The sequence below is a fragment of the Festucalex cinctus genome, chromosome 11 (assembly GCF_051991245.1).
Source record: "Festucalex cinctus isolate MCC-2025b chromosome 11, RoL_Fcin_1.0, whole genome shotgun sequence".
In the NCBI taxonomy this organism is placed as follows: domain Eukaryota; kingdom Metazoa; phylum Chordata; class Actinopteri; order Syngnathiformes; family Syngnathidae; genus Festucalex; species Festucalex cinctus.
In genome coordinates, this window is record NC_135421.1 from 12,732,869 (window position 1) to 12,754,173 (window position 21,305).

Sequence of the window (21,305 nt, forward strand, 5' to 3'; positions counted from 1 at the left end):
AACGACTTATATAGAGCATAACTGGCAAAAGGTGCTGCCTTGTGTCTTTGAAGATGTAGAGAAAGCCTTAACTGCATGAGGAAATCTATAGTGGCAGAAAAATATGTTAGAATAGTCTAGACATGTAGGAGGACAGCAGAATACCGTATTTTCCGCACTATAAGGCGCACCTAAAAGCCTTCAATATTTTCAAAAGCCGACCATGCGCCTTATAATCCAGTGCGCCTTATATATGGATCGATATTGAGCTGCAACAGGTCCGCTGTCAAGACGCTATCGGTGACCCTGCACGATCGGTGACGCGCATGTGCAGAAGATCCCGCCATCTTGGATCGCTAGCTAATACTGATACTTTACCTCAGAGAAAATAATAAAACAGCTGTTTATTCATTTTGGGAGTGAATGGAGTTATCAGAAAGCTGGTTTGTAATCTATTAATAAAGTTTGACTGACCTATCTTACTGTTTTGTTGACAGTCCCTTTAGCGCAGCACCATCTAATGGATGCATAACGTAACCCCAGCCTCTACTATAGCGCCTTATATATGGAAAAAGTTTTAAAATATGTCATTCATTGAAGATGCGCCTTATGATGCGGTGCGCCTTATAGTGCGGAAAATACGGTAGCTGTCAGGTGTGTCTGACAGAGAAGTATAGAAATAGAATAATCTTTTTTGTCATATCACAGCAGAAGTGGGACTGCACCAGGGATCAATCAGATCCGCTTTGCAATAATGATGACATATGAGGTTAGACTGGAATCCCCATGGACGATGATGTTTGCAGTTGAAATTGTGATAGACATTAACATTATAAATATTAAAAAATCCAGTGATGTGCTAGAGCATACACCTTAGTTGAACATGTCCCTATTGGGCCAATTATTTTTTTTAGTCTTTTGTAGTAGTTCCATCATTTTTGTCCAGGCCTTTTCATGAGTTTGTTTGATTTTTAAACAATTATGTTCAACCACAATTCAAAAGCAATGTCTGATTTTCATTGGCTCATTTTCAATAAATGTTATTTATTTGTGTGACCACTGTTGGTTATTCTTTCATTAAGAGAGGGCTTAACCACATTTTTGCCCATGTGAGGAAATATGCAAGGGTCAGTTTTTACAAATAAGGACCTCCGCTCTAATAGCCTCTATTAGACGCCTCCGGAGTTGAATATAAAAGAGACCTTCAGCCATATATGATGAAATATTGCAGTTTTCCAAAATGTGTATGTACATAGAAATCTGAATAAAATTTATTGGCCAAGTATATAAAAACAATTTGTCTTCTGTCGCAACCAGTCCAAACTGAATGAAAAGCCTGGCGTTTTGCTTTACCTACACAACTTTTTTCCAAAATTGTGTGTTGGTATATTTGTAGCAAATAGCAAACACCAATCAGTTTTAGCACTTATTTGAGGAGATCTTAGTAAAAATACAACAGAAAAAGTGCACACATGAGGTTTATTGTCTAACATGCGATGTTTAGTCTCTCCTTGAAAATGCCCACCCCACATAGAAAAAGAAAAAGAAAAAAAAGAAACACTTCCTGGCCATGCGGTGTCCAGGAAGCTGCTGACCAATCAGAAAACAGCTTGTAAGTCATGCCAGCATCAGCATCCTTCGCGCATGTGTGTGATTGTGTGTGAGTGTGAGTGAATGCGTGTGCATGTGCGTGTGTGTTGCGTGTTCAAACCGTGTACGTGGGCAGCCTCCATTCGAATTAAACCAGAAAGGAATCTATTTAGTGTCAAGAGCTTGACGCGAACGTGGCCGTCTCTCCATGTGCTGGTCGGAGGCAAATGGACGCCGAGGTGCTTCTGGGCCCCCCCGTGATGGCGGACGTGAACGGCAACAATAAACTGGCCAACGCCGAGTTGGAGGTGCTCAAGCTGCAAGAGCTCGTCCGCAAGCTGGAGAAGCAAAACGAGCAGCTGCGGAGCAGGGCCAACGCGGTAAACAATTGTCCCGTCGCCTCCCGCCATCACCATCTCCACAACAACCACCTCCATCTCCAGACGGGCTCGCCGGCCGCTTGTCTGCCCCCAGCCAAGGAGCCTTTCCCGGCTAAGTGGGAGAGCCAAAGCCCTCGGGAGCCCTTCGCCTATTTTCAACCCAGCTCGTCGTCTATCGATGCCGCCGAGGAGGAGGAGGACGACGGGGTTGTGGAGGAGGATGAGGAGGAGGATGGAGGCACGACGGTTCTGGATGAGGTTGACGTGTTGGACCTTAGCATCGTCCTCACTGTCTCGGAACCGGATAGCTGGTAATACTCTTTTTAAATACTATTAGTTATAAGATCATATCTTGTATTTTCATACTTTTGATTTGCAGAATGCAAAATTGATGTTTTTTTTTCCTCCCTCAAATTGAAGTTAAAGATTGCCTAAATGCAAAAAGGCCTTGTGTTAGGCCTACATCACTATATTAATCAGATATTTATCCATCTGTGAGACGTATAGAACTGTTACATTGCCTGCCCTACACATAATTTTTTCTTGTAATCAATCGCCTACATTTTGCTCCAAAGATTATTTACAGTGGTAGATTTTGTACCATCATTAACATGAGTGATTAGACAAAATATATTCATTTCATTTTTTTAATTGAGATTCAAATAAAAATATCATCAGAATAGCAATATCATGACGAGGGAAAAAAAAATGCAAAAATTGCCAGAGTATGTTTATTTATGAGCCCGTGTGTGTGTATATTATGTTGTAATGTCATTTGTGGGTTGAACTGTTTACATCAAATGCATTTGCACAAGTCCCCCATAATAAATGCCTTGTCTGCAGTTGCAGTGAATCCACCCAGCCAAGGAGGTTATAAAAGGGACCCCACAACACTAAATGGCTAACTTACCCCAGATAGATACCTGGTGGGTTAGAAAAATATTACCTTCTGCCACGATATGAAGAATTTCGTTACTATTCCAATTGTCTCTGTGTATTTTATTAAACAAATACCTCCTCTTCATTGAACCCAATACTCTTAATAGTTGCCTGATACGCTCAGCCGTTGAGTATAAAAGATAGGTCCTGTCTTGTCACTATGTTAGGAAATGTGGTAGTCTTCCGAAACATGCTTCTACTGTATATTACATTAAGTCAACACTCCCCCTGATTAAACACCTTACCCCTATTACATGATTTTTATTTGCATTTAAGTTAACAAACACCACCGGCATCTATATGATTAGATATTGTACTTTAAAATGTTTTTGTAAAAACGAATGCCTTACCCCTAATAGATTATTCCCCTCTGTAGTTCAGTCAATAAACACCTACAGGATATAAATAAATACAGTATGTAATCATTAAAGTCAGTTTTTGCAAATTAAGCACTTTTCCCTAATGGACGCCTTACCTCTAATAGACGGTTGGTGCATTTAGAAATAGAGTATAAGAGATCAGCATTATTCCAAAATGGGTTTGTACAAAACACCGTATAGCTGATTGATAGGCTGCAGTTGAATAAACACTTTTGACACTTAGAATATATGAGGAAAAATGTTGGAGTAAAAGTGAAGGCCTCCACACAAATATTCACATATTTCAGGATACATGTTATTCTAAAAGTATATTGAAAGGCATTCTCCTTAATAAATGTATGTAAATTAATAAATAAGGATCTGGTTTAATATATACGGAAATATGTATTTCTCAGTTGATGGGCGCTTGAACTCTGCTGCGAACCAAAACAGCAGCCCCTATGAAGCATGTATACAGTTTCTCCGATGAATTTAACTGTGGATGATAAACAAATTCTCTGCCAAGAATGAAAGATGAAGCTGTGCATTGTGGGGAGGGTGTTGCGTTGAGTGCACTTTTTTTTCTCCGAAGACTTAAGAGATCCTTGCCAGTGTATACACTTTCAGGCATGAGAGCAACGTTATGGGTTTGAAAGCAGGCCAGTATTTCGCATCTGCGATGACAACGCCAACTGCTGCTCATGTGTGACGTGATGATGTGGAAAGTGGAGCACACGGATGAATGCAGCCATGACAGGAGGCAACATTGGGCCGCTTGCCTCGCCGACATCCTCCATTTAGAAGACAAGCAATGGCCCCGTGTAGGCGTTTAACTGTGACCTAGATGCTAATAAAATGGGTCGGCATCAGTTGAGATGCACTCTCATTGAACTCTGTGAATTTGTATATAGTCAGATCAGGATATTTGTATTGGTGAAATGGTGGCCCACGCTCACACACCGTAGCTCAATTCATCCATCCATCCATTTTCTTGACCGCTTATTCCTCACTAGGGTCGCGGGGGTGCTGGAGCCTATCTCAGCTGGCTTTGGGCAGTAGGCGGGGTACACCCTGGACTGTTTGCCAGCCAATCGCAGCCTCAATTCATCGCCACGTTAACAAATAAGATGCCGCCATTTTCCTCTCAGGTACATGTAATTAACGTTTTCTATGACTGATGTCAGGCCATGAACAGAAGTGGCATTTGTAACGCTGACAATTACAGTGCAGGGGAAAATACACAAGTGAGTAATGTCAACAAAAATGATCAGTGACCCTTTATTGAGTGGTGGTCAAAATAATTTAATTCAATATATTCGATTGAATATGGAGTATTTTTTCATTGTATACTGTATATTTTTTTATTAAATGGAAAATCAACCTTAAACATTTCTTGACAATATGTTATATATATGACCTCACTAGTCTAAACATGACATTCTGATTAATATTACATTTGTGGAATAAGAGTTATGAACCAAAATCCAGCAGTTTTTATCCATCTTAGGGGGCGGCCGTTTTGCCATTTGCTGTCAACTGAAGATGACATCACAGTTGCTCAGGTCTCAGGTAACAACCAATCACAGGTCAGCTTCAGAAAACAGGAGCTGTGATTGGTTGTTGGCAAAATGGCCACCTCCTGATACTTGTAAAAACTGCTGTGTTTTGTTGCCTAACTCATATTCCACTGACACAATAATAAACAGAATACCATATTTAGACTAGTGGGGCTGCATAGAACATATCATTGTCAATAATTATTTTTTGTGTGTGTGTTGACTTCCCCTTTAATAAGTCTTTATTTGAAGCAGTCCCCTCGAAAAAAAAAAAAACACTTTGAATTTGAGTAAATAAATGCCCCAGGCCCCTACATAAGCAAATATGGTTTTATAATGAAAATGCAATTTTTTTTTTTACTAGTAAATTCTCCCTGCCTCCAAATAAACAAACTACCCCGATAGATACCTGGTCCTATCAGGAGTTAGTAAATAATATGGACACCACATGAACAAATACAAATACACTTTTATTATTTTAATTATACAAATAAATGTGCCTAATGAACACTTTATCCATATTAGAGTTAGACATTTGATTCCATCAGCAGTTGAGTAAATGATCATTATTATTATTATTATTATTATTATTATTATTAGTAGTAGTAGTAGTAGTAGTAGTAGTAGTAGTAGTAGTAGTAGTAGTAGTAGTAGTAGTAGTATATTAGTTTCTCCGCAACCCTTGTGAGGAATTGGCGGTCAAGAAAATAGATGGATGGATGGATGCAAGCTTGCGAGGGTGCCTGCATGCGTGAGTGTTGTTTTTTCGGCAGGCTTCGTTCAGTGTTGCAAAATGTTGCAAACACATTTGTCAGATGCTCTCAAACCCCCTTTATACTACTATTTTTTTCTTGTTGAAGAGTACCGTAATTTTGAACACTTGCAATGTGTGCGCACCCTCGCAAGCCTGCACTGCTCAGTGAGATGCTGGCTTTAATTGACGCTCGGTTCTCAATAAAGACCTTTTGACACTTTATGAGCATTTTAGGTTTTCAAATGCTTTATTGAAATTGCATGGACTAAATAGCAATAGATTTGCCATATAAAGATAATAAGATGTGTAATTTATTATTACGATGTCTTACTTTATAGATCTGTTTTAGGAAATGGCACCTCAAGACAATGAATCAGTTGATGGACATTAATAAGCCACACGGGAGGATGACCCCATAAAAGCTCCCTGCCATTTATATGCTGTTTAAAAGGTGGCCCTGTAAAAGGCGCTGACATTTCAAGCAACAGTGAGAGACATTGTCAGTGTCAGCAATAAAACTGCTGCTTGTGTGTGTGTGTCAGGCTTTATGTGAGCACCAAAGCCAAACTGCGCAGCGGAGATGGTGACAGCGGTCTCAGCCCTCTCCAGTGGTGCAGGCAGGTCCTGGACCACCCGGGACCAGAAGTGGAGCTGGCAAGGATGACGCTGTGCCACAGATTGGACCAAGGTAACCTGCACGAGCACCGCCCGACCCCTTGGATTAGCAGCCACATGTGGACAGCTGTCCCTCTGGCTGTGGACATGTGATGTTAAGCTGTGACACATGTTGCTCCGCATCCTACACGTGCGCCAACAAACACCTTGTAACACTGAACATGAAATCTAATAAAGATTATTTGCTCTGTAGTTGTCAGTGATGAACAAATCAGTTCTGTACTGTATAGCCTGTAAATTGCAACCTCCCCTCTAATAATTAAACGCCCAGGCCACAGTAAAAGGAAAATAGGCTTTATTACAGAAATTAATTTAAACATCAATGCATGCCCTTAATAAATGGCTGTGAGTTAATAAACAACCAGATCATTATTTGTGAAAATTTGACGCAGTGGTGCCATGAATTCCGAGTTGAATTCATTCCATGACTATATTCATAACGCTAAACTTTGTTTTTTTTTAATCATAAAAATAGCACTCTATGATATTGTATCTTACACTCTTAAAATTTATAGGTTAAAAGTAACCCAACTGTGTGAAATAGCTAACCCAGTGTTGGGTCCAAAAGAGACCACTTGTACAACTAAGCTATGTTGTCTCTGCAGTTGAAAAAATAAATACTTATGCACTGAAGTAAAAGTAAACAACAAATAACACATTGCAGCCTGTCTCTTGGTATCCCTTTCAAGCTCTCCGAGAGGCACAAGCAAAGCCTCTGGATTCGGATTAAATTTAAATTGACCAATAATGCTTCATAAACCTAATGAAATTGAACTATTAATACATAAATATACATTTAAGTAGGTCTGATTGTGTTTTGGGTTTCAACCAACATACATATGCAATCCCTGCTTATCCTACGATCCCTCCAAAAAAAAAAAAAATCTAGTAATCTGTTTTCGTAATCTAATGCTCATCTCAATGCATGTACGACATCAAAAGTGGTATGTCGGCCGAAGATTAATATTTGGGCTGACTGCTGACAGTATAATCAATCTGCCGTGCTACTGCTGACGACCCCTCTCACTGTGTTTGTGTGTCCAGCCAAGCGGTGGCGAGGCGTCTCCACCGTCCGACCGTACAGCTGCATAGATGGGATGTCCACACTCAGCTGCCCCGTCCTGCCTTACTCCAAACCTCCTGCAGTATCCGAGGCCACAGGTAACAAAACCAGTTGGGTCAACAAAGGACAAACCCAACTTTTTGGGTTATTTGTTGGTTTAACTCAAAAAGTTGGGCCAAATAAATAATAACCCACTAAACAATCCCAAAATTGTTTTGTTTGAAGTGTTTTGTGGGTTATCCATTTGACACAACTTTTGTGGTGAAATTGGTTTCACTCCCTTCTTGACCCAATTTAGGTTATGTTTGACCCAGTGTTTTTTTTTTATGTTTTAAAACTACAACAGCTTGAAAAGAATTGAGAAAAATAACAAAATTTCTTACATACACACAATGTAAACACAAAGTAATATGCTTTGAACGCCTCCTAACCCTACACAAACACAGCTAACCCGATGTTCCCCTGGGGCACAGCAGTGGACGTCTGGGAAGGCAAAGCAGCTTGGAAAAAAATAAGAAAATCATTCATGTGCTCTTTTTAATGCACAATCACTATGTCAACACATAACATGCGCTAACATTGCCTATCTATTACTGAATGCTTCCCTTCTAAGGCTGTTTGAATTTTTGAAAGCACTATATAAATAAAGATGACTTGACTTGACTTGACTTGACTTGACTTGACTTGACTTGGATGTACCAGAAGACTTTAGGGAAGGTGCAGCAGCTTGGGAAAAAAAATACTTAGCTACCAAATACCTTGAAATGTATTTGCCAATACGTTTGAATGTACTTGTAGGCTAAATGCAAAAAATAAATAAATAAATAAATCCCATAATGCCACAGTGTATTGAATTGTGCTTGCGAAAGTAAAAAAAAAAAAAAAAAAAAAAAAAAAAAGTAGCATTTCGTCCACAATAGACCAGTACGTTCATAAATTAAGTAAGTAAATATTGTTTACTCAGAATTTTATTTTTTTTTTGTCTGAAGTGGATGATCTGTTTGGCATTTTTTACATAAAAATTATGAATAAACAATGTTTATTTGCTTAATTTATGAACTTATTATTATAATGTAGGCCAAATGCTAAACAAATTGAGCAATCCATTGACTTTTTTTTTTATTTATTTTTTTACTTGCACCATGGCATTATGGGGAAAAAAAAGGTTTTTAGCATTTCGCCTAAAAGTACATTTAAACATACTTGCAAATACGTTTGAAGAATATTTGCAAGTATTTTTGAACGTATTTGCTACTCAAAAATGTTTACTCCACAATGGCAGTTCAACGCTTCCGGAGACAGCAACCTTATTTGAGAGTGATTCAACAACGCATCTGCTGGTCACAACAGAGTAGTGCACTCTATTTTTCCTAAGTGAGCAGCTTAGATGGGCAGAAAAAGAGATTGAGAGCTCAAACATGGCTAATATGAAAATTGAATTTCATCCACATTTTCATGTTATATTTTGCACGTATAAGGTGGCGTGCCAGCGCACTTTGGATTTGCATGTTATCCTCAGTGGGATTAAAATCTCTGTTATCCTTTTCCCCTCCAAGCTCTGCCGCCGTCTCCGTCATCGTCCGGCCCCGCCCTCCCACTCAGGCCCAGCCTCAGCCTTGACAGGGCCCCCACCTTCCTGTCCAACTCCACCCTGCACCGTAAGACATTCAACTATATGCACATCTTACATGTATCGTTGTGCCAAAATAAATATATTGTTAGCCGAAGCTTATTTGTGCATCCAACAAAATTCGATGCAGCTCCGCTTACCTTTAGTTTAGTGCAGGATGGCTCGCTTGCAGTCATATTTTCAGAAACAGGCAGATAACAAGACTTCCTTGGTTATATAATTTCTGACTTGATGATGGGCAGACCCAACTATTTGCATACAATCAATTAAAACGTCAGTGGTCTATAATTAATTACATCATTGTCCTATGGATTATTTGTATGATTTCTGATAGGAAAAAATGACATGACAAGCTATACCTCTGGTGCGTTTTAGATGTTGGCCGGCGGCACGCAGCCATCAGCCCTCAGTCTTCCCTGGACAGCGAGGCAGGCATTTCGGAGCTGGAGGATGACTCCATCTCTATGGGGTACAAACTCCAGGACATGACAGACGTGGAGGTCATGGCCCGTCTTCAGGAGGAGAGTGAGTCAACTTTTCACACTGAAAGTCATCCCAAAATTGTACTTGTATTAAAATAAAATGTTAAAAATTCCTCCTACTAGGTCTGCGTCAAGACTATGCGTCTACCTCAGCGACAGTCAGTCGTCGCTGCTCCAGCTTCTCTCTGAACTCGCTCCGGCGTAGCGACGTGGATTTGGAGGAGGACGACGAGGAGGACGAGGATGAGGGTTACGACCAGCTCCCTCCTCCCCAACCTCGACTCTTCCGCACGGGCTCCGTGCAGCGAGGCGGCCTGCCTCACTCGCACACCTTCTCTAGCTTCAGAGACTGCAGGCGCAGCTCCACCGCCTCGACCTTCTCGCTCGGGGGGCTGGCACCCTACACAGGGGCCGCGAGCCTGAGCGGGGAAACACAGACGGCGTACAGGAACAATGCAGGTCGGTTTGCTCTTCACAGAAAAAACCCTTATGTGGCAAGTAAACATTTTTTGGTCACTTAAACTCTACTTTGCGGAAATTCACTTATTGCTGGGGCGCTTGGAATGTATCACGTGTCATATTTGCATATGTTGTTTTGTCTTAGCTTAGCTATGTTTTGTTTGGGTAAGATTTTGGTCATTTAATTTTAACTTATCTTAGCATATAACAGAGCTAAGTATCCTAGCATACTTTAGCTTACGTTGTTTTGTTTTGTTTTGCCATGGTTGTATAGACATTAGGCTGCGGAGGAGCATGCCCAACCTGATGCGAGCACCCAGCATGCCAAGTGTTCCCAGTATCCCGAGTGTTCCCAGTATGCAATGCCTGACGTCCCCAGTCAACCCCTCATCCCATGGCCCCTCCTCCCTGCCAACCATGTCCTCCCTGCGCAGCAGCCTCAGCTTTGACTCATCAAGCAGCCTCGCACGCCTCCAGTCCTCCAGTAAGACCCTACTAGCTCCTGTATGTGCGTTCATGTGTGACGTGACGCCCAATTTACGACCACATCCATGGTTAAGGCTTCTTATCCTAGTGTATCTTATGCTAGCTTTGCTTACTTCAGCTCAACTTTTGTTTTCTTAGCATATGTTATTTTAGAAAATACTAGCTTATTTTATCTGAGATAAAAGTGTCTTGATTTAGTTTGGCCTAACCTAATAGCCCTTGTGCGAAAAAAAAAAAATGCCCCTCTCGTGGTATTTCAGTCAAGAATTGGCACCCTCTTTGAAGTGTGATAACTAAGTCATTTATGAATTTTTTTTTTTTACTTTGACCACTCAAAATGTTCAGTGGCATCAGATCTATCCATACATATATAGTTTTATGTGTTTATTTATTTAGCAGTGGGCAATGAGCAAAACTAACTATGTATTTGAATCACATTTTGTCATAATAGTCCCCTTGACCACTCACGTGCGTGCACATACACGTCGCGCACACATACATGTGTGCACGTACGTGAGTGTTACTCAATGTTCCCTCTAACCCCGGGTTTTTCACCGGATGCGGTTGCGGTGCGGTGCGTCTTGACTGCGTGCTCCGGACGGGTCAATTTTTTTGTCAATCCACACCGGCTCCGCACAGCTGCGGTCCGGCAGCTCCGTCGCCGCCCACTTCCCAACGTGTCTCGCGGGACCGCGCGCGCGCGATCATGTGGCATTTCACAACGACAAACATACAGAAAGTCTGTGCTCAACAGAGAAGCAGAAAGAGAGGTGGACTTCTTTTGATTTAACCTTTTCTTCTTCTTCTGCTATGAGATTCCATGCAGCATCCTTTTTTTTGGTTGTCCTTGTAAAGTATATTAATAACGAGAGTCGGGTCAGTGCGGGTCCACTCTTTATTTCTGTCTTCCGCGTCCGGCTGCCGCTCAGTACGGCAAGCGAGACGGGCACAACAAGCAATCGCGAACATCAAACTCACAATACATTACAGTCCTTATAAAAAGGATGTGCCGTGTCATATATTATTTTGTAGTTTTCCACCTCCAATATAAACCTCTCCTCGTCCATGTTCGCTGGTGTCTAAACCGTGAATGAGCACATGGCCCGGCGACGCCCACGTCACGTTTTGCTGAAAAACTTGCGAAATAGGAGCTGGCGAGTGTTTTATTCTGAAAGGTAACCGGAAATTTATTTTGACACTGCCTCGGTCTTCCTGTCCCGCTCGATGTGTTTTGTGCTAGCTTGCCATTTGCCGGAGGCCTACCGCTGCGGCGTCCGGCAAAAATAGAAAATAGGTCTATCCTTGCGGAAGGCTTGCGGCACGCCGCAGGCCTTCCGCAGTCGACACGCAACGCACCCGCAAGCGGTGTAAACTGCACCATTCGAATGAATGGAATCTAATTGCTTGCGTCGCCGGACCGCACCGCAACCGCATCCGGTGAAAACCCGGGGTAAGCTGTGCGCATGCGCAATTGCGCAGTGCTCTCACCACCTCAGTGCACAGCAAGTGTCTTGTAGTGCAGTAAAAAAAAATCCAAACCTGCAGCTGTATTTACTGTTTGTATTTTTTATATTATCTTCCTATAAACAAATTAAAACGTTATATAGTACATGTGGTTAATGGAGTGGGAAAGTAAAATGTGACATAAAAGCTTAAATGTTAAATGCAAGGGGAACAGCCATGTCGTGTTGTGGGACGGAGCGACTCCGTTCAAAATGAACTGGCATCACGTCACTACGGTGACGCCAGCCGGCGCGCGTACCACGCACACAACAGGACACCATTCCCACTTCACTTACAGTTTTAATAGCAGTTTGGGTGCGCACACAGTTGTTCTACTGCACTTTGAAGCATGTATACATGATGCAAACACTCACACTCAGCACTGACGAGACTGCAAGCGACACGCAACCGCACCATTCAGGAGGTCCAAATATGGGCGGAGTTTACGAGCCTCTTCAATGAGTCTCTTCACGTGTTTCAGAAATGTTCACGCTTTAATAAATTACGTTTTCCATTATTTTTGAGTGGACGATGTGGGCCCATATTTATAAAAAAAAATGTTTTGAGACTTAAGCTTAAAATAACCTGTGATAAAAAACAAGTAACAAACTAGGGCTGAATCTAATCGTCTGACACATGACATACAAGTGGTTTGAATTTTTTTTGTTACATACATACATCATGTAATTTATGATCTCAGGTTTTGGACAGGTGTAATACTGGTTTGGCTGCCATGTGCATGTCTGATGTTGTCAAGAGCTTACTGTATATAAATGGACTCAGTTGGGTTTACATTTCACAGCTAATTTTTTTCCTGATGACCTTTGTGTTCATTTAATTGTTCATGGTTCTGACAACATGATGCAGACAAGTCTTTGAATAGCCCTCATAGATATAGCTTATAAGAGAAAATTTATATGTGCATTAATTTCATAACAATTAAATGTGCATGTAGCACTTCTTGCAGTCTTATTGGTACAACCATACGCCACACACGAATAAACGAATATTTTCAAGTTAGTGGGTGGCAACGTAAGATGGCTGCCGGTGACTTCACTTCTCGCTATGGTGAATAAGTGGCATTGTGAGTCTGTATATAAATCCGTGGATGTCACTCACCGTAATCCATGGATTGCTCAAGAAGTTTGCGTGAATGCACAGTCACACGGAAAATTAGAGAGAATATTAGTGTTACTGCGTACACACAAATACACAGGCCTGTTCTTTCAATCCAGACCACGCCGGCTTGTTTTGGTGCAAGTATGGTCACTTGACAAAGACATACATTAGCACAAGCAAAACTAAAAAGTTTCTCCCTAGCACCACTTGATGGATTATTATATAAATTGGGTAATCATGGGAAATGAACTATAACACATCAGGTGTACAGTGCATCAAACATATGAAACAAATATGATTTATAATGGGAGTCAATAGGGTCAAACATTGGACAAATACTACCTGCGTCAATAAAAAAATTTGTCTCCCACATAAAATAATCGCAATAATAATTTAGAAATGATGGATGGTGCCATTTTGAAAGTCAACATGTTTGGACAATCTGGTTGAAATTTCAGCTCCCTAGATGATTTTTTAACATGCTTTATCTATGACAATATTGTATTTGACCAATACTGCACAAGCATTAGTTTAGAGTTTCTTGTCTTAACTTTGCTAATATTAGCTTAGCATTGTTTCAAGTTTTCATGCATCCATCCATTTTCTGAACCAACATAGCATATTTTATTTTATTAATTAAGGGAATTTCATCTTAGCCTATTTTACCTTGATTTTACAACATCCGCCTTATGCGCTACAGTTCCTTCTCCAGGCCAGCTGAGTCAACGCGTCCAGAGTGTCGGCAACTTCCCCGCTGCCCGTCGTCACCCGCTCAAAGCCACAGCCTACGTCAGCCCCACTGTCCTGCAGGGCCCCTCCGCCTTGTCCACTTCCACCAGCCTGCACTCCATCCCCGGCAGCACGTCACTGCCTCAGCCCCTCAAGCCTGCCGCCAGCTCTCTACCACAGCCCCTAAAGACCCCCGCTGCAACCACTCAGTCCGCTGTCCCCCGCAGCTCGCTCCCTCGCCCCGCCTCCTTTGTGGGCCTTGGTGGAGTGCCGCGCTCGAGCAAACTCACACAACCCACCCGCAGGTAAGATTCAGAAGAAGGCCCAATTTTTAATAAATATATTTGTTTGCTAGTGTGCTCACTGGGTGGCTATTGGGTGCCACCTTGGAGGAGAAAAAAAGCAGGACAAATTTTCCTCCGGTCTACCATGGCCACTTCGGAGTGCAACTTGGCTGGCCACAACTATGCAGACGGCCCTCTAAATTTCAAAACATCCAACACAATGTTAAGGAAATGATGGGCCCAGGTTACCGGCATATTGGCATCTATCAATCAGAGGACAGCTGTTTCCTAGTCCAAATTAAGGAAAACAGTGACCCAATCAGAGCAAAGCTTATTTACATGTCAGGAATTCAACTTTCTTACATCTCAGACATTTAAGACCAACTAAAATAGCTTGAAAATGATTAAGATGCATTTCCAATCCAAATTGTCTTGCAAACTTAATAAAAGGACATCAAGATTAAAAAAGCAAAACATTGGTGGCATGGGGCCTTTAATAAAATCAAATCTATCAAATAAAATCAGTCTAAGTCTAAATGCTAATTATTTTGTTATGTTATTTAATATTAAATTTTGTTTTTGTCTTATTTTAATCATTTTGGTTCAATAAAAATATATTTTTAACTCAAAATAGTTTATGAAATATGTATTTTTTTTTCATTATTTTTTTTTAGGGATGAGAGAGTACCGATACTAGGTATGGGTCCCGATACCAGTCTTATTTTAAGGTATCTATACTCGTGACGGTGGCCGATACCAGTATCGGCCGCCCTCTCGTGGCCGTTTTACAATCAGGAAATAGAAATTACAAATGTGAGGAATAGAAAATTGCGATTAATTTCATCTAATTTTAAGGAAAAATACTATATTGGGATTCATAGTTCTTTCATTAAAAATATCATTTTTGGGGGGATGTACTAGTGGTATCGGTATCTGGTATTGGTGACTAATCAAGAGTTCAGTACCGGTATTGGTCTGAAAAAAAAAAAAAGTGTTATTGAACAGCCCTAATTTTTTTTACACTTAATTTACTTTGAAGAATTTTACTAATGGTTAAAATATGAGAGACGAGTCATTGATTATTCCTTTCATTCCTCTCCCTTGCAGTTTGCTGACACCCCCAAAGAGCCTAACCCCTCTAAGTACCCTGAGGGATGCCAGCTGGAAAGACGGCTGCTATTAAAGTTCCACAGGTATCGTCATAATGATAACATTACTACTCGTAATAAACAGGGTCTCTCGCTGCATTACTGACTGTAACAGCATTTGTTGAGCTGCCACCCAAGAAAGAATGACTGTTTTTTTTCTTGTCTGAGGGATGAAATAAATGGATCCAGCAGGCTGGATCGTAATAATAGAAAGCAGGGGTGGGAAACCGGTGGCCAGATATGGCCCACCAGAGCATTTGAGCCGGACCAAAAACAAATAAAAACTCAGAGGAAGTATTGTAAAACAAAAAAAACAAAAAAAAGAACTCCCCAAAACTCAAATACACAGTATACTAATAAACATTTGTTTGATGGGCACATCATATTTTCTTATACATTTACTAAGGACTTTATAAAATTGACAATGCCTCTGATAAGAAAAAGGTTCCCCACCCCTGTTATAGACACTTGCAATATTCCGCTAACCAGTTGTTAAATGTGAACTCTTTACTACTGTAAGTGTGCGCATTGATTGGTCGTCTGCAAGCTAAAAACTAAAAAAAAAAAAAGAGTCACGCTTTTGTACTGTACATGCATTTTTCAAATATCTCACAAACTTTTGTCACTGTGGTATAAAAATTATGAAAACTGTTTTGCTACATCCTGTGCCTGTTTGGAAGTGGTGTCACATTCATCATATTCATATCACTTCTATTTACTGGCCTCATCCGGCAGCACTTTTATCAAAATTATGTGAATAACACTAACATTTTTTGTTTGTTTTGGGTTACTTAAATGATGACAATTCTTGATGTGAATTTTTGGTGTTTTTATTTTTTTATTTATTTTTTTTATTGAGGTTTGTTTTTCAAAAAGTACTTTACTTAATGTAATCATCCGCTGCATTGATATTGCACATCATCTTTGATGAGTTTTCCATCTGTATGATGAGGAGTTGAAGGAGACGGTGAATTTTTAAGGTGAAATAAAAAGGTTTTGAAAACATTGTGTTTCTTCCATTTAACAAAAATTAAATAAATACATTATTGAAATAATTCTTGATTATTTTCTTTCCATTTGTTTTATTATCTTATTATTGTTTTATTTTTGGAAATACTTTATTATGATTAAATTATATTTTTCAACTAAAATTAAAACCATGCTTCTGTGTTCTATGCCACTTATCACATGGCTCACCAACATGGTTCCTGTGGACAACAGGTAGTTTATGAAAGCTTGCAACAGGATAATGACCCAAAATACACAGCTAAAAACACCCAAGAATTGCTATGAACATTGCTATAAACATTGAACTATCCCGAAGCGGTCTTCTGAGCACTACGTCCTTTAGAATGTCTGCTGAAGGAGCTGAAGCAAGCTGTCTGGAGAAGGCACTCTTCAAAACCTGAGACAACTGGAGTAGTTTGCTCAAGACGAGAGGGCCAAAATACTGACTGAAAGATGCTGAAACCTTATTGAATGTTTCAAACGTCTTTTAATTGCATTGATTGCCTCAAAGGTTGTGCTACAAAATATTGCTGCCCTCCACCTTCCTCATCGCCATCCACAACACACCAGTACCAGGATGAACTTCACAGGGAGACCTCAAGTGCAAATACTCCTGGCAAACTGCGACCAAAAAAATAATAATAAAACTTTACATTAAATTTGAAATTAAATGCTAAATAAATGTCATAATAATGATATGTTGTTATTGTTGTTGTTTTTTTCTCTCCCCGAACATTGTTTTCATGTATTGTATTCGAATATATAGGGGTGGGGGCAGTTAAAATTAAAGTGTATAAATCTGCTAAGTTATTTTATCATAATGATGTTTATCCATGTGAAATTGACCCAGTTATGACAGCCCATCACAGTCGTCCTTTTGCTCTGACGTAAAATGTATGAGTTTGCGGTGGGGGAGAGCGGAAGTGGTATTTGGTGCCTTCAGAACAAGGGCTTGATTCTTCCAATTTGAGGCTAAATGTCAAATAAAATGTGTAAAACACAACTATTTTGGATACATTTAGCAAACTTATTAATTTAAATTGTAAAACAGAGTTATTCAAAAACGATGTAAGATAAACACACTTGTATTTCTTTTATTTTGACACTCCACAGTGTGTATTTTTATCACTGTCCCCCGCCTTCATCCGTCTGTCGGACTCCGTTTCTCTCAAACGCATTAACGCACACGGAGTTGAATGGAGAAAACTAACGTGTTTACGGTGGACTTCAAGTGGACATTATGGTCATTTGGAAGCTAAAACCAACTTTGAGGTACCCTAACGTCGACCTAAAGCGTGAGGTAGCTGGTAATTTTTCCCCCCCATTTTTTTTAAAGCATATGTTTGACGTTTTCTTGTGAAGCGGATGTGTCCTTGTCAGCTAGCCGTGGAGGTGGAGCGCGAGGCGGTGTCTTATCAGAAAGCTTCCGCGACGTGAGATAAAAACTAGACCCAAAAATGGCTTCGGTGCTAGGTTGCTTCAATGGACCCGAAGTGTTGGAGGACGTCAGTCACGCTTTAGGTTTGATTGGGGAGTTGAAGGCGTTGTACGACAGCCGCCTCCTCTCGGACGTTACCATAGAAGTGGACCCTGACGGAGAACCCCTTGAGCCCGGCGGAGGTGGTGTACGTGGAGGGCCATCGGGTGACGACCTCGTCCAGCTGTTCCACTGCAGCCGCAACGTCCTCGCCGCCGCCAGCCCTTATTTCAAGAGCATGTTCACCGGCGGCTTGACCGAGAGTGTTCAGGAGAGGGTGGCCATACGTGGGGTGGACGCAGAGTCCATGACGGTCATCGTGGACTACTGCTACACGGGTAAGGTGACCATCACGGAGGGCAACGTGCAGAGACTGTATGCCGCCGCCAACATGCTCCAACTGGAGTACATCAGGAAGGCCTGCTCTGGCTTCATGACCCGTAGGCTGGATCTCACCAACTGCGTGGGTGTTCTGAAGTTCGCCGACACCTATGACAACCCCGAGTTGAAGGAGAGCGCTCGGGCCTTCATCGCCAGGAACTTCGGCCAGCTGTGCATCGCGGGGGAGCTGTGTGAGCTGGAGCTGCACCAGTTGGAGGAGCTGCTCTCCCTTGACACGCTGGACGTGGCCTGCGAACGCGAGGTGTGCTCGGCCGCCTTGCGCTGGATCGAGGCCAACGCGCCGCCCAAGAAGGAGGACACACTGCGGGCGCTGAGGTGCGTACGCTGGAATTTGTTCACCGAGAGGGACAGGCGCTACCTGGAAGGACTGGCGGCGAGGTCCTTCATCGAGAAGTACCTGGAGTCGTTCTTCAACAGGCCCTGCGGCGTGGCCGCGTCTCTGGACGTTCCCAAGCATCGGATCGGTGTGAGCGCCAAAGAAATGATCTTGTTCTTCGGTCTTCCCAACGACAACATCATGTGTTGCGACCCGTACTCCGAGGACCTCTACTTTGTCACGCCTCCTCTCCTGGATCTCAGCAGCCAGGATTACAAACGCTCCACCATGGAGTCCCTCATTGCATGCTCCAGCCCAGAAAACAACCTTTATTTGGCTTCTCACCTCTCCAAACACTTCTGGCAGTACAATCCGGTGCAGAACAGCTGGCAGGAGCTAGCGGAGAGACCGCTCGGGAGGATTCACTCCGGGATGGGCTACCTCAACGGTCATGTGTACCTCCTGGGAGGAAGGAACCCCGTAACGGACGCTCGGCTGAAAGAGGTGGAATGCTACAGCGTCCAGAGGAACCAGTGGACCTTCGTGGCTCCTCTGCCGCACTCTTTCAGCAAAATGCAGGTGGTGGCGTTGAACGACCACCTGTATGTCGTGAACAAGCGCCGCATGTTATGCTACGACCCGCGCCGCAACCGCTGGCGCCACTGCGGCTCGCTCCGGCGCGACAAGCTGCACAAGGCGTGCGTGTACCAGGACCAGATCGTCTGCGTGTGCGACATCCCTGTGGTGAAGGCCTACAGCCCGGCGCGGGGCGAGTGGCGGCGCCTGGCCGACATCCCGATCGACAGCCGCGCCCTCAACTACCAGGTGATCCAGCACGGCGGCAAGCTGCTGCTGCTCACTCAAACGCTGCTGCAGCACAACAAGAACCGCGTCCTCATGCACGAGTACGAGCCAACGCGGGAGAGCTGGAAGAGCGTTATGGCCGTCTACGTGTCCACGCTGGGGCCCGTGTGCGTTTCCACACGCGTCTACCCGGCGTGCCTCGGCTCGGCGCACAGCTTCTCGACCGAGGAGGACGACGACAGCGGGTCCAGCGCCGACTGGGACCTGGACGGCTTGACGGACCCGGATTCCGACTCCGCCAGCTCCAGCTCGTTTTCGGATGAAAACTGGTAGTCGGACTTTTGCGGGGTTCAAGCTAAATACGTAGATCCGTCTTCTGTGCCACTTCACAGGGAAGATGGAGTTTATTCTTTAGGGCAGGCTTTCCTCAAAACTTTTGGTTCCTTCCCAGTACTGCAACTTACTAAAATACATCACATTTTGACAAAGTATTCCAACACATTGAATGACTTGAATATGAACCAAAAAGTCATTGATCCATTTTTCATAGTGCTTGTCCTCATTTGGTGGCGGGGTGAATCGTTATAACTCAGCTGGCTTTGGGCAAGCGGTGCGGAGTACACCCTGAAATGAACAGTTAATCGCAGGGCTCAAAGTCATTTGCCAAGAAAGCCTGTCTTGACTCATTTTTTTTTTCCTGGCTTGTCCTGTGTTTAAGATGCTGCGAGGTGTTGTACACACTGGACTGTTTGCAATCTGAATGCAGGGATCAAAATGATCTTTAAAATTGACTCCAGACCAGTGTGCAGGTCAGGCTGCTTCTACCTGTTCAATTTCCAGTTTGTCAAATTGCAAAAACGGCCCAGCAAAGCTAGTCCGGCTTTCCGATGTTTATTCAGGGAGCAAAGCGTGTGCCAAGTTCAAAGCGAGCAGACGAGCGAGGCGGCTGACACCAACCAAACATGTTGTGAAGTGTATTTTCTTGCACTTCAGCTTTGTGGAAGGTGGCCATTTTGTTTCTGGATATCATATTAGCGATTTTGCCATCTTTGTATTTAACGCGTATGAAGATTGCACATATGTGCTGTGTTGAATTGTAGCCAATTATGCACCGCACTCACAGGGGCCAAAACATTTCAGGGAGGTATTAATTTAACAATATTGTATCTTTATTCTTGTGCTTACTAGACCTGCACTGCATCATACTGAGTTGTTTTATATTGGTTACATTACTCTTACAAAATGTAATACACATATTGTTAGATTAATACCTCCATTGTGTCAGTCAAAACTGAGCACTGTTCTTTTTCAAATTTGATAATTTTGGGTGCGGTTATTGCACATAACGACATGGCTAGTGAGTGCATTATGCATACTCAGGTTTTTTTGTTTTGTTTTTTGTACTTTCTAACAAAATTATGACATTGGTGGGGGGTTCTATCTGTGTTTTTTTTTTTTTTTTTTTTTTAATTCTGTTTCGTTGCTCTCCTAATTTTTGTAATTTTGCCTAATTTTACCCTCAGTTATTTTCCAATGTTATCTGATTAATAGTTATTGTTCCCACTGATATGTTCATTAACACAAACTACAGTACAACTTCAATTGTTCTGTTCCATGTATTATATTCGTGATATCATATTAGTTACTTACAAATGTGTATCAGTACGTGTGTGTGTGCGTGCGTGTGTTTTATATGGTGAATAAATGCAACTTTAATATATTTTTGATGTGTGCGAAAAACAAACTGGATTACAATGGCAGTTATACTGTACCTGTCAATAAACCAACCGTGTAATTGAATAGCAGTGCTTTGTTTTACATGGAAGAATCACACAATCCAAAAACATTCTAACATTTAATATTGTTATACTCACTTTGCATTTTAATTGCATTTTGATTACTACATTAAAATGTTAGTCTCACTAGATTTGAACAAGATTCAATATATTTGAATGATAATAGTTTCAATTGCTTTTATCAATTTGTAGATGATTATATTTGGAGTTGTAGGTGAGTGGTGTTTAATTTTACTGCATCATGATATCCATCCATCCATTTTCTTGACCGCTTATTCCTCACAAGAGTCGCGGGTGGGGGGGTGCTGGAGCCTATCTCAGCTGGCTTTGGGCAGTAGGCGGGATACACCCTGGACTGGTTGCCAGC

General features: G+C 42.0%; 2 protein-coding genes across 4 annotated transcripts; both read left to right on the top strand.

The window, feature by feature from the left end:
- Positions 1-1,614: 1,614 nt before the first annotated feature.
- On the top strand, positions 1,615-16,128 carry slain1a (SLAIN motif family, member 1a). 3 transcript variants are annotated; one of them, XM_077537538.1, is made up of 9 exons: positions 1,615-2,260; positions 6,100-6,245; positions 7,277-7,393; positions 8,852-8,953; positions 9,301-9,450; positions 9,531-9,866; positions 10,141-10,350; positions 13,675-14,008; positions 15,095-16,128. In XM_077537538.1, the coding sequence occupies exons 1-9, from the start codon at positions 1,797-1,799 to the stop codon at positions 15,168-15,170; spliced, it is 1,935 nt and encodes a 644-aa protein (XP_077393664.1). In that variant the 5' UTR covers positions 1,615-1,796; the 3' UTR covers positions 15,171-16,128. The 3 variants fall into 3 exon arrangements, with proteins under 3 accessions (XP_077393664.1, XP_077393665.1, XP_077393666.1); XM_077537539.1 differs by having other exon boundaries at positions 13,687-14,008; XM_077537540.1 differs by lacking the exon at positions 10,141-10,350.
- Positions 16,129-17,299: 1,171 nt separating this feature from the next.
- On the top strand, positions 17,300-20,942 carry kbtbd7 (kelch repeat and BTB (POZ) domain containing 7). Its single transcript, XM_077535965.1, has one exon. The coding sequence runs from the start codon at positions 17,601-17,603 to the stop codon at positions 19,473-19,475; it is 1,875 nt and encodes a 624-aa protein (XP_077392091.1). The 5' UTR covers positions 17,300-17,600; the 3' UTR covers positions 19,476-20,942.
- The last annotated feature ends 363 nt before the right edge of the window (positions 20,943-21,305 follow it).